Below are 12,534 nucleotides of genomic sequence, written 5' to 3'. Positions count from 1 at the left end.
CTACACACACACAAGCATATATGTTCCCTCTCTCTCTATATATATACACACACACACACACACTCATACATGCACACATGTCCATACACATACATATCTCAATATGGAATGCCTAAAGAAAAATACTAAGTGATATTCTATATTGAAGGACTAGAGAACCTTATAGAACTTCTGAGAGGGTCGGGGCCCTCCACAGGTGTCCCTGGAGCTGGCTTACACCAGCCCATGAGAGCCAACTATTAGCATTTCTTCCCAACTCCACATTCAATGACATCATGTTGGTAGCTTAAAATTGATCATGGTGGTAGTATTTACACCACAGAAATCAGAACATCCCCTTAGCCTCTACCCAAACTAGTTATTAAACATTTACTGGAATACAGCTATCCTTGGAACACACTTTGAGAACTATTGATACAGAGAACATAGTATGCTGAGGAAACATATACAGAGATAAAAAATTATAAGAGAGACGATGACAGCTTTGAAAGACAGGAATAAAAATTCAACCTGTAAATAACAGAGAATTCTTAAGATAAAACCTGAACAAATGGAACAGAAGCATTAAAAAAGAGAAATACCTTCCTTGGCTAAGAAAAGATCTAAGTTTTAATGTTCAAAAGTTTACTGTGTTCCAGGAAAAGTTAATTGAAAGAATACAATTAAGCTTGGAAAATGTTTTTAATTTCTCAGTAAAAAGGAAATTCTTGCAAGCATATTGGCAGAAAAAATAGGTTACCAACAAAGGAACACAAAAATCAAGCTGGCTTTAAGCTTCTCTTTAATCTGAAATATCAAAGATTATGGGGCAGTATTTGTAGGATTTTAAGAATAAAGTAAGGGACATGATTCAAGAAGTATATGCCAAGAGGAGTTGTTCACCCTCCAAGACAAAAGAAAGTTATTTTCAGAAAGCAGTGGCTGAAAATCTAACATTCGTTTATCTTTCAGACAAAGAGTTTTTTTGTTTTGTTTTGTTTTGTTTTTAATAATAATTTTGTATTATGTTATGTTAGTCACCATACAGTACATCCTTAGTTTTTGATGTAGTGTTCCATGATTCATTATTTCGGACAAAGAGTTTTTAAGACTATTATTTCCAGTCATCATGGGATGAATAAAAATCAGAATTGAAGAATAAAGAAATAGTGGAACAAATGGACCATCAATGAATGACGAACTGGAGTTAGGACTACATAATCATAAATATCATCACAAACATGAAAGTCAGTATTAAATGGAAAGTTAAATGATTAATAAAAATCACAATTTTTATGTGTTTACACACAAAGGGTGGAAGTAGAGAAGCATCAAGTTCAAGGGAGAATAAAAGTGTATTAGATCTCTAGTCTAACGGGGGGAGGAGCCCAAGTCATTGTTCTATCACAACTTTGATAATTGGAGAAATACATATTAAAAGCATGTTTAAAAAAACAAAAACATACAGGGGCTCCTGGGTGGCTCAGTTGGTTGAGCATCTGCCCTCGGCTCAGGTCATGATCCCAGGGTCCCGGGATAGAGCCCCCACTCAGCAGGGAGTCTGCCTCCTCTCCCTCTGCCCCTCCCCCCACTCATTCCTTCTCTCTCTCTCCAATAAATAAATAAAATTAAATAAAAAAACAACCCATACAAATAGCCACTGGTTAGAATATAGAACGGAATGTGCACATACCTCTGAAATACCTCAAGACTGTAAAAATCAACAACATAGTTTATATAGCAAAAGGTGAAAACAAGAGTCTAGTACAGTAACAGAAAAATCAAAAACATAAAGCAAGATGATAAAAATAAAACCATATACTCCATTTTGAAAGGAAATATTACTCTCCTAAACTATCCTCTTAAAAAGGCAGAATGAAAAATTTAAAAACAGAAGTTAGCTATGTGCTTCATATAAAAGGCAAATCTAAAATACATCAACATAAAGATGAAAAAGGCAGGGATACAGGTGCACCTAAGTGGCTCAGTCAGTTAAGCGGCAGACTCTTAATTTCAGCTCAGGTCATGATCTCAGGGTTGTGGGATCACGCTCAGCAGAGTCTTCTTGAGATTCTCTCTCTTCCGCTGCCCCTCCCCCCACTCATATGTGCTCTCTCTTTAAATAAATAAATAAAATCTTTTAAAAAATTAAAAAAATAAATAAAAATACAGGGATACATAAAGTTATTCCACAAAACCATAAGCAAAAGGAAACAAAGGACTATATTAAAAGCCGATAAGGAATTCAAGGCAAAGAAACATCAACCAGGATAAACAATATAATTTTATGTGAATAAATACTATAATCTATAATGAAACATACTACTTATTAATCTTTATATGTAAAATAAAAATCTCAAAATAAACTAAGGAAGCTTGATTATAAAAGGCAACCAATATATCACTATTACACTATGAAATATCAAGAACTTATACATATATACACACATACACATAGCAATTTTGTTCTCTAAAAGAAACTGTCTTATTAAACATTCATGGATGATTTACTAGAATTAATTATAGATACTAGTCCGCCAAGAAATCTCAGTAAATTCCAAAAGGTAGAAATAATTCAGTCCACATTTCTTGACCACAGTGTACAAAATTGGAAATTAAAACCAGAAGCTTAATCAAAGAAACTTCAACTACTTGGAACCAAAAATTCTCTTCTAAATAATTATTGGGTCAAAGAGAAAATCAAATATACAACAGTTTGTTTAGAAAATGAGAACAATACTTATCAAATCTTAGAAGCTTTGCCTAAATTCTTATTTAGAGGTCATTTCATATTAAATCTTACAAAAGAAAGAAATCAACTAAATCTTACAAATTAAAACCTTAAAAGATGCTTGAACTGTACCCAAGTCCAAAAATGACCATTTAGAAAATATAATGAGAAATTAAAATCAGAAAGGATAGCATTCACAGTGGCAATTGAAGAGATACCACAAAGATTACCCATATGAATAAAACAAAATTTTGAGACATTTAAAAAACATTTGAAAAAAAATTAAAATTAGACTATGTTCCCGATAGGGAGACTAAAAATTGTAAAAATATAAATTAATTCCTAAATTATTTTATCTTTAATTTTTGGCATACTGGTAAATATCTAACAACTGGCACTTTAAAAACATATAAGCATATACATGTATATATGTTTACTATAAATTTGTACAGCTTACTATTTTACATTTACTATCTTAGAGAAACGAAATATGTATAGCACACCACATATAAATAATAATAAAATACACAATACTCTTTATTGTAAAGTCAATATAGTCAATAGATTCTCACACAATGCTTTCATGGACTTTTGCCAAACTTATAAATGCAGCTAGTAATTTTGTCTTCTTTGTGTTCAAAGGAAAAATAAAATTCTGTGACTCTGACGAATTTCTTGTTTTCACCAAAAAACAAAAACAAAATTCAAAAATACTGAGGAATGCATATAGTTTCAATATGAATATTTTCATTTACATTCATGAGTAAGACAAAAGTGAAACAACAAAGATGTGTGTACAGACTTCACTCATCCGTCAGTGACATGAGTGACTTCCTTACTGAATCAGGTAATAGTTTCCAAGTCCCGAAAGAATATTTCCTCAATCTTTTATGGTATTTGCAATGTTGAGCTATAAACATGATGCACTTTTTCCAAAAAAATATTTTACTTATTTGAGAGAGAGAATGAGGGGAGGGAGGGGCAGAGGGAGAAGGAGACGCAGACTCCTCACGGAGCAGGGAGCCCCAGGGACGCAGGCTCCATCCCAGGACTCTGGGATCATGACGTGAGCTGAAGGCAGAATTTGAATATTCTGTCAACGTTTGGTGATGTCTCGTATTCTTCTGTCCCTTCTCCTCCAAAGAAGCACTAGCTAAGGAAAAGCAACATTTGTATTCAGGGTTGTCTATAGTCCATAGATCAAAAAACAACCAGTACCAGGTTTCCTGAGGTGGTGGAGGTCCCAACAGGTGACCAGAGCATGGCAAGGGAGAATGTGGGCCTGCGGTGCTCAGGGTCCAAGGAGGGAAGACACTGGTGTTCTGTTGTCAAGAAGTCCAGAAATGGGACTAGAATTTAGGAGCCAGGCTCCATTGCCCAAGAAGGAGGACCAGAAAGAGACAGGCGGAAGCTAACTCAAGCTACAGGGCACTTTGCTCCAAGAGTGACCCAACAACACTAGCCAAGCAGAGAGAACTGGTTACTTAAGCTGGACCAACCTGGGCTGGAGAGAACAGGCACCAGCTTGGGGACGTGAAAGCAGCAGTGCTGTTACCACCACCGCGGTGCCACGGGGTTGGGCGGGGGCAGGGGGCAACAGGAACACTGCCTTCCGGGACTGCTGGAGTAGGCCAGAGCCTAGAGGGGCGGGACTGTTTTCAGGGTAATACAGACACCACAAACATTACCTGGGCAGGATTCGCATAGTCCTATTGGTGATGGTGGTGTTAGACAGATTGAGGTACAGGACTCCAGGACAGCCCTCAGAGATGTATCTCATTGATTCATCCTGCATAAAAACAGAGAGGAGAGTCTTATCGAAGTCTAGCAGGCTTTGTGATTTCCCCATTATCTCTCTCCCAGAAAGTGTATGCAAGCCTTGGTCTCCTCATATTCTTGGTTATTAGTTGTAAATCAAATAAACAGAAGGTGATGGTTTTGTGTGAAGCTTCGCTACTCCCTCCCCTGCCCTTTCTTTGGAAATAAAGTCCCATTCCATCACAGTGACACTTTGTTAAAATTTGAACCCTTGCAAGTTCAACACTGGCAGCTAATTTGAGCTCAAGTGTCAAAGTGTCAACCACTCCTGATTCTTCAGAGGCATGAAAGTGATTAAAACCTGATCTATTTTTAAACTTGCTAAAATCATTCTGAAAGACAGGAATAGTAAATGCTCTCAACTGGACTTCATTAAAAGTGAGTCCATATTTACACATATGTATTTATAGAAATGTGTGTGTGTGTAATTAAGTTACTGTGGTCCTATTAGTGAATATATTAAAAACAGCCAAACAAAGTCTCACCAAATTATTTGAGATGGTCTGCAGCAAAAAAAGGTACGTACATTTTGAACATGAAGTTCAGTGTTGAGGGTGTTGTGGGTGAGACTCTCAAGGATTCAAGCAGCCCTCCCCCAGAGCTGACACTGAGGTGCGAGAGAACAGAGCGACTGTGACATGAGAGAGACAGGAAAACAAATAGTCACTTCAAGCCGGAGCCCTAAACTGACATTTACAAGACCAGGTGAATTGCAAGCTTTGATTGCGGTGGCACTGCTTCTCGTTTGGGTAACTACTTATAAAATGCTCTAGTATGAGTCAGGAGCAGCAGGTTTTTATTTATTTAATGCTGCTGGATGAGTCTCCCCAGGAACACCGACAAGGTCAGCTAGTTTTAAATATTTGTGCCACATCGCTTCTGGAAAGAATAGGCCATTGCAGGAAGAAGTAAATTGTCACTTGCCTAGGGAATGTGGTTTGGGAAAGAATTCTGCATGTTCAGTATGGCCACTAAGGAACACAAAGGTTTATTTTCAGCAGGATCCTCAATGTTTAGCATTCTATTCCTAGCTGTTTCCTGGAGTCATGAATAATACAATAACACATTCCTGCAGTTCTGCTATAGGAAAGGCTCCGTGTGCCGATGCCACAGGAGTGCAAGTGCAGGGACTTAATGTACACTGTATTCTTGCCACTGCATTCAAGTAGCCACCAATTTTTCTACATACGCCACCACTAAAATGCAGGATTTAGGTATACGTGGATAGATGTAGATAGATAGATAAACATATATATATGTATGTTTATGTGTATGTGTTTATATATATATATGTTTATATGTGTGTGTTTATATATATATGTATGTTTATATTTATATGGTACAATTTTCCCAGGAGGAATGAAGAATCATAATAAACGGCATTGTAGTTTAATATAAACAAAATCTATCTTCAAAAATGTTCATGGTGCCAATCAAATCTCAAAGCGATTATGCACTTACTGAATGGCCAAAATGCAGGTGAGATGGGGCAAGGAGAGGATAGGAACCTGGTTGATACACCCTCAGGGAGGTAGCCACAGAGAAGATGAAAATGTGGGGCCAGGAAGAGGAAGATGAAGTATGTTTTATGCACCATAGAGGAAGCTCATTTTTCCTTTAAGATAAGGAAGCAAACTATTCACTGCATTTTCCTGTCTGGAGGAGCTTGGACATCTAAGAAACTTCAGATGAATTTAAAAGAGCTCAAGGGTCAGTCCCCAATGCGTGAGCACAGAAATGCAAACACTGTTTGAGTGTATTCATTGCAAAATGGTTTATTTGTCCTCAATGCACCCAAATCTTTCCGAATGTAATATATTCATAAGGCAACCTTCTTAGAAATAAAGCTTTTTGAATGAATGTACTCAACTCCTTAAGTGTAAACCTGTCTCTCAGTCTATGCTTCAAGGGGAAAAACAACAGTAAAATGTAGCTGGATAAAATTATCAGCCCTGTATAGTATTAGACTCCAGAACTGGAGAAGACTTTGATGTTCACAAATTCAATGCAGATGGCATTTGTTTTGACTTTCCTGTTAAACAGGCAAATTAAAGACTATGATCTTTTATTCAAGGGCAGAACTGAAGCTCCCTGAGGGCAGGAACTGAAACTTGATTCATTTTAAATTCTCTCAAACACCTGTATTTTATAGCATATAAATCCCCTATTTATCTTTACATATAAAAATAAATAAATCTTTTAACGTAGTAGGTACTAAAAATACCCACAGACTGAAACACAAGTTTGAAAGAAAGAACTAGAATGACGTCGCTGGGAGGTGTGGATGTCATGCTGGCGTTGCTGCTTGATGAAGAGCATGCATGACAAAATCAGGCTCTTCTGTTTTTACCCTACTTCTCTTAATGTATTTTTTTTTAAGATTTTATTTATTTAAGAGAGAGAGAGACAGAGATAGAGAGAGCATGAGTGGGGAGGAGAGGGAATAGCAGACTCCCCGCTGAGCTGGGAGCCAAATGTGGGGCCCCATCCCAGGAGGGACCCGGGTCCTAGGATCATGACCTGAGCCAAAGGCAGACGCTTAAATGACTGAGCCACCCAGGTGCCTCCTCTGACTGTTATTTCTTAAGATTCTTTGCTACTTCTTCTCCTCTGCCTACTTTTAAAAGTCAGCAGCTCCCCATTCCTAAATTCTCTTCTCATACCTTCTTTCCCTCTCTAGGTTGATCATCTTCACTTTTATAAGGTACATTAAGAATATAAAAAATGTCAACCCAAGATGGAATCTCAAGTGCTCTGCCATGCTCTCCATTACATACTCAGTATCTTGATACAATTCCATTCATTAAACAAATGTTGTCGAGTATTTACTATGCCAACGTCTGTGTTGTGTGCTAGGACTACCACAGAAAATAAGACACATCTCCTGCCCTTTGGGCCTCTTGGGCTAATGGAAGAGGAAGAAATGCTGTGATTAGGGCTACTCGTGATAGGGACCCAGAGGAGCAGCAATGAACCCAGCCCTGGGAGTCAGGGATGTCCTGGTAAAGGAGGTGGTACCTAAAGTAAGCCGGAAAGCCTGACAAAGAGGAAAGCGACACCTGAGGACAAAGCAAATGGGCATTCGTTCCATGCAAGGAGCACAGCCCGAGCAGAAGCAAAACAGCAAGGAGCAGCTTAGCTCATGCAGCAAAGAAAGCATAGCCGTGGATGGTTGCTGAAACTTAGTGTGTGTGCAGGGATTGGAGCAAGATGAGGCTGGGAAAGGAGGCAGAGGCAAGACCACAGAGGGTCTCCAAGGTATAGTAATATTAGAGAGCTTTGACTGTATCGAATAGTGTAGATGACGAATGTGTGTATAAATGATGGAAAATGGGAGTGAAATGATCAGATCTGTGTCTTAGAAAGTGTTATGTGCTCACAGGGGGGAAGACAGATTGGAAGTAAAAGAAAAGCCTGCAGACAGGGACCTTGAAGGAGCTGCCCAGGGTGACCTGTTCATTTCCGTCTTTTATGGCACACAACTGATAGGCAGGAAGACCAAGACCACTAAAATGAGCCTATTGTCTTTACTGGGACCCAATTTTTTTCTGTCTCGGACACACATGGCCCTAAATATAAATACAGTTCATTTTTGTGTAATTGTTGAATAGTTTCCACTTTTCCAGAGACTCCAACCTTGGGCATACAGCTATAGGATTAATAATAGCATTACACAAATGGGATAAAAGTTCTTGCCGATGTTTAACATAGTTTGCTTTTTCACACATTTGATCCTAAATGAGCACACAGGCATGTATTTTGGCAAAATCTCTGTGTATTGGCACTGCCATATAGCAAGTCTGAATCTATATAAATAACAGTAAAATAAGCTTCATATACTCACTGTGAGTGTTGGGCAGTCTGAGACATTCAGCTCTTGCAGATTCCTACAGAGGCCTAAATCGAACAAGTTAAACATCACTAAACAACACAGCACAAATGTTTAAACTTAAAATTTTCCTTCCTACATTCAATGCAATGTATTCATTAGAAAACAAACAAAAACCTTGGCAAGTAATTTGTTCTAAGTATATGGTTCCTTTTTCCCAGAAAACCAGTTTCTTCTGGCTTTAAAATTAAAATATATACACATGTTTATTATCATTTGAGGATTACAGAAGAAAAGGGAAAAAAGGAAAATACTACTTTGGGAAAAACAGCATATACATAGAGCTTTTAGCTGGGAAGAAAACCAACCTGCTTTTTTGTGGCATGACTTTTTGTTCATTTTTTGGTTTTTGTTTTCATTTATCATTGTAAAAATTTTCAACACAGAAAAGTTGAAAGACTTGAAGAATTGTACAGAGCATATACCCACTACCTAGATTCAATTTATATTCCTCTGAATTTGCTTTATCCCATATTCAGCTATACATCCATCTTTCTATCCTTCAATACATCTTCTTTTTTTATGCATTTTAAAGTAAGTTGCAGACATCCGCACACGTCCCCTCGTACGTCAGCAAGGATATTATAAATAATGCAGCATGCATAATAATTAACAAAATATTTATGATATGTTTAAATGAGATTTACATGCAATTTACAATGGATTGCAGACAGGGAGGTGGAGCATCAGAAAGGCCGAGTGCCTGATTCACTTCGGGACCAGAGGCAACTGCATAGCTTATGGTCTCGCGGGGAAGTTGACACATGTACACAAAGATCTAGATAGCAGAGCGTTACACAGTCAGCACTCTGGGTCTAGACCGACAGGAAGTAAAACTCCTAATCTGAGACAGAAAAGAAGTATCTAGAGGAGAGGACACAAAACAGTAAAGGGGAGGAATGCGTGAGGCAAAGAGGGGGAAGTCATTCTAGGTGGGGGAGACCCCCAGCAAGCAGGAAGATTCCAGGCAAGGGGGTGATCCTGGCATTCAAACTGCTCCAATGAATAGAAAGCACATCTGTTGCTCATAACCACTTAGCCCCACAATAATAACAACAGAAATGTTATTAATTATAAACCGATTTTGAACTTTTCTTCCTTTGCCAAGAATGGACTGTGTCCTAAGTAATAAATGCAAACCCAAATCACTTTCAGAATTTAAAAATGAAAACAATTCTTTACACTCTGCAGATCTTAGAAGTCATCAGTAATACCTGTCAAGGAAGAAAATAGATTCCAAACACAATGTAATAGATTCTGAACACCAAACTGATGATATTAATATTTTTATAGAATAGTTACTTGAGAGTAAGTAATTCATGCATTCAACAAGTATTTATCACGAACCCGCTATGTGTCAGAAACTCTACAGGTGCCAAAAATACAGCAGTGAACAAAAAAGACAAAAATCCCTTCCCTTGGGGAGCTCACATCCTAGTTGGGGGAGACTTACAGTAAATAAAAGAAGTAAAATATCTACTTTGACAGATGGTGATAAGTACTATGGAGAAAAATAAATAAATAAAGGGGGTAGAGAGTGGCTAGCAGGTGGAAGAGGTGCCACTTTAAATAGAGTGCTCGGAGAAGGCTTTGCTGAGGTAACATTGGAGCCAAGATATGCAAGACTTGACAGGGACAGGGCAGTGTACTTTGAGCTTTTCTGGATCTCACATTCAATGTGGTTGGTTAATTGGGAGACAGTCCAGGAGAGGAAAAAATAAGCTCAGGAGGACAGCCATTGGAGACCCACTCTTTTTTTTGGCATGTCTCAAGGCTGTAAGAAGAATCCCTTTAATGTCTTGAATCCACCGTGCTGATACATTATATGTTTCAGTTTTCCTAATGCTAAGCCCTAACACTGTGGAGTACTTCCCCGGGACCAGCACTGGTAAGTGTTTTCTGCACATGAGCCTGTTTTATTCTCCCCACAATACTACGTGCAGCCCCATTTTACAGATACTGAAGATGAGGTTAAATAACTAGCCTGAGGTCACATAGTTTTAGGGGTTTTTTTTAAGGTTTTATTTATTTGTCCGTGAGAGAATACAAGCAGGGGGAACGGCAGGCAGAGGGAGAAGCAGGCTCCCCGCTGAGCAAGGAGCCCAGTGTGGGACTCCATCGGAGGACCCTGGGATCATGACCTGAGCCAAAGGTGGACGCTTAACTGACTGAGCCGCCCAGTTGCCCCATGAAGTCACATAGTTAAGCAAATGGGAGAGTCTTCATTCCAACTCAGGGCCCAAATGTTTAGCCACCAAACCAGGCAAGTGGGAGGGAACGCTACACCACTGTTCAGAATGTGCCTTTATTAACTGCAATGTCTTTGCTTTAAAAAAACTTATTGTGGTGATCATTTCACAATACATACAAATGTCCAATCATTATGTTAACCATCTGAAACTAACAATATGATATGTCAATTATACCACAATAAAATATATATAAAGAAAATGAATGGTTTTTGTTTTTGTTTTTGTTTTTTAAGCTGCTCTTAGTAACACAATGCTCACAATTGTTCTTGATATATTTTTTTCTCTTGCAACCTAGGGACTCCCATCGTACCTCAGCTGGGTCTCATCATTCCTGAACTGCATTAGTTAAGATTACCCAAACTTGGATTTCAAAGGAGTGCTTTCATTGTTCCATCTGTCACACCACGTAATTGGGGCCAGCTGGATGTCAGGATGCGCGTGGTTACCCTGGTAATTCTGCTTTTCTTTTGTAAAGCCTCCGAGCTCCGCAAGACAAGCCCCGGGGGCCCGAGAGGCCGAGTGAATCATGGCAGGGCCAGTGGGAGCCGGAGAGGCTCCAACCCGATCAAACGCTACGCACCAGGCCTCCCCTGCGAAGTCTACACGTATCTCCACGAGAAATACTTAGATTGTCAAGAAAGGAAACTAGTGTATGTGCTGCCTGACTGGCCTCAGGATTTGCTGCACATGCTGTTAGCGAGAAACAAGATCCGCATTTTGAAGAACCAGATGTTCTCCAAGTTTAAAAGACTGAAAAGCCTGGATCTGCAACAGAATGAGATCTCCAAAATTGAGAGCGACGCTTTCTTCGGTTTAAATAAACTGACTACTCTCCTCCTGCAGCACAACCAAATCAAAGTCTTGACCGAGGAAGTGTTCATTTATACGCCTCTCCTGAGCTACCTGCGGCTTTACGACAACCCCTGGCACTGCACGTGTGAGTTGGAAACGCTGATTTCCATGTTGCAGATTCCAAGAAACCGGAATTTGGGGAACTACGCCAAGTGTGAAAGCCCCCAAGAACTGAAAAACAAAAAACTACGGCAGATAAAATCGGAGCAGTTATGCAACGAAGAAGAAAGCGAACAGTTAGACCCGAGACCCCAAGTGTCTGGGAGACCCCCAGTCATCAAGCCTGAGGTGGACTCTTCTCTTTGCTACAATTACGTGTTTCCCATACAAACGCTGGATTGCAAACGAAAAGGTTTGTAAGTTTCTTAGTTTTTCCTTTTCACGGTTAAAAATGCTCTTTGAATCTTAGAAACCTCGCTGCCTTGGCAGTCCTGGTGTCACTTCCCCCAGAGGTCTTTCCCCAATGACAAGGAAATTTACTCCAAGCTTTTCTAGGGTTCGGACTCAACGTGGTCGGTGATTTGGGGGACAGGAGTGGAGGCTAGGAGCTATGCTCAGGAAGGACAGCCAGTGGGGTCCTACTCTTGCTAATCAGAAGCTGTGGCTGCCACGAATCCCCTTTATCTTAAATCACAATGTAATATAATTCAGGTAAACAAGTGGGTATAAAAACAAGTCCAAATGCTGTCTATCTAATGTGACTTAAAGCGAAAACATGGCGTGCATCTGTGGGAAAATTACCTCAAGGGAAATCACATGTGGAAAAGGACAGGTGAGAGCACTGTGAGAGGGAGGCGAAATGGGATGTAGTGACTCCGTATCCATACTTCTAAGAATCTGGTCTCAAGGTTTTAATAAACACTTGCTAACATCCTGTATCTTCATTGTTCCCAAATTAAAACCTAAAAATATTGAAAGAACTAAGTTGAAAGTAGTTAATCCAAGAATTATGAGGCTAAGGAAATCTTTCCAGAATATTACCTACTTCCTGAAAAATCATTGCTGAGTTTTAC

General features: G+C 39.1%; 2 protein-coding genes across 3 annotated transcripts in view; one reads left to right on the top strand and one right to left on the bottom strand.

Annotated features, from left to right (window-relative positions):
- Positions 1 to 12,534, bottom strand: part of FBXL13 (F-box and leucine rich repeat protein 13) — a 199,372-nt gene that overhangs the window by 91,530 nt on the left and 95,308 nt on the right. The window contains exons 9-10 of the mRNA XM_002919670.3: positions 8,373 to 8,425; positions 4,399 to 4,499 (exon numbers count right to left, since the gene is read on the bottom strand). Of these exons, the coding sequence (XP_002919716.2) occupies positions 4,399 to 4,499; positions 8,373 to 8,425 (154 nt within the window). The remainder of the gene's footprint in view (positions 1 to 4,398; positions 4,500 to 8,372; positions 8,426 to 12,534) is intronic.
- Positions 11,067 to 12,534, top strand: part of LRRC17 (leucine rich repeat containing 17) — a 95,257-nt gene continuing 93,789 nt past the window's right edge. For both annotated transcript variants that reach the window (XM_034666946.1, XM_034666942.1), the window contains exon 1: positions 11,067 to 11,873. In XM_034666946.1, the coding sequence (XP_034522837.1) occupies positions 11,102 to 11,873 (772 nt within the window). In that variant the 5' untranslated portion in view covers positions 11,067 to 11,101. The remainder of the gene's footprint in view (positions 11,874 to 12,534) is intronic.

This window comes from Ailuropoda melanoleuca, chromosome 1, assembly GCF_002007445.2.
Source record: "Ailuropoda melanoleuca isolate Jingjing chromosome 1, ASM200744v2, whole genome shotgun sequence".
NCBI classification, from domain to species: Eukaryota; Metazoa; Chordata; class Mammalia; order Carnivora; family Ursidae; genus Ailuropoda; species Ailuropoda melanoleuca.
Note: the sequence above shows the minus strand (reverse complement) of the source record. Positions and strands in the feature narration are given on the sequence as shown.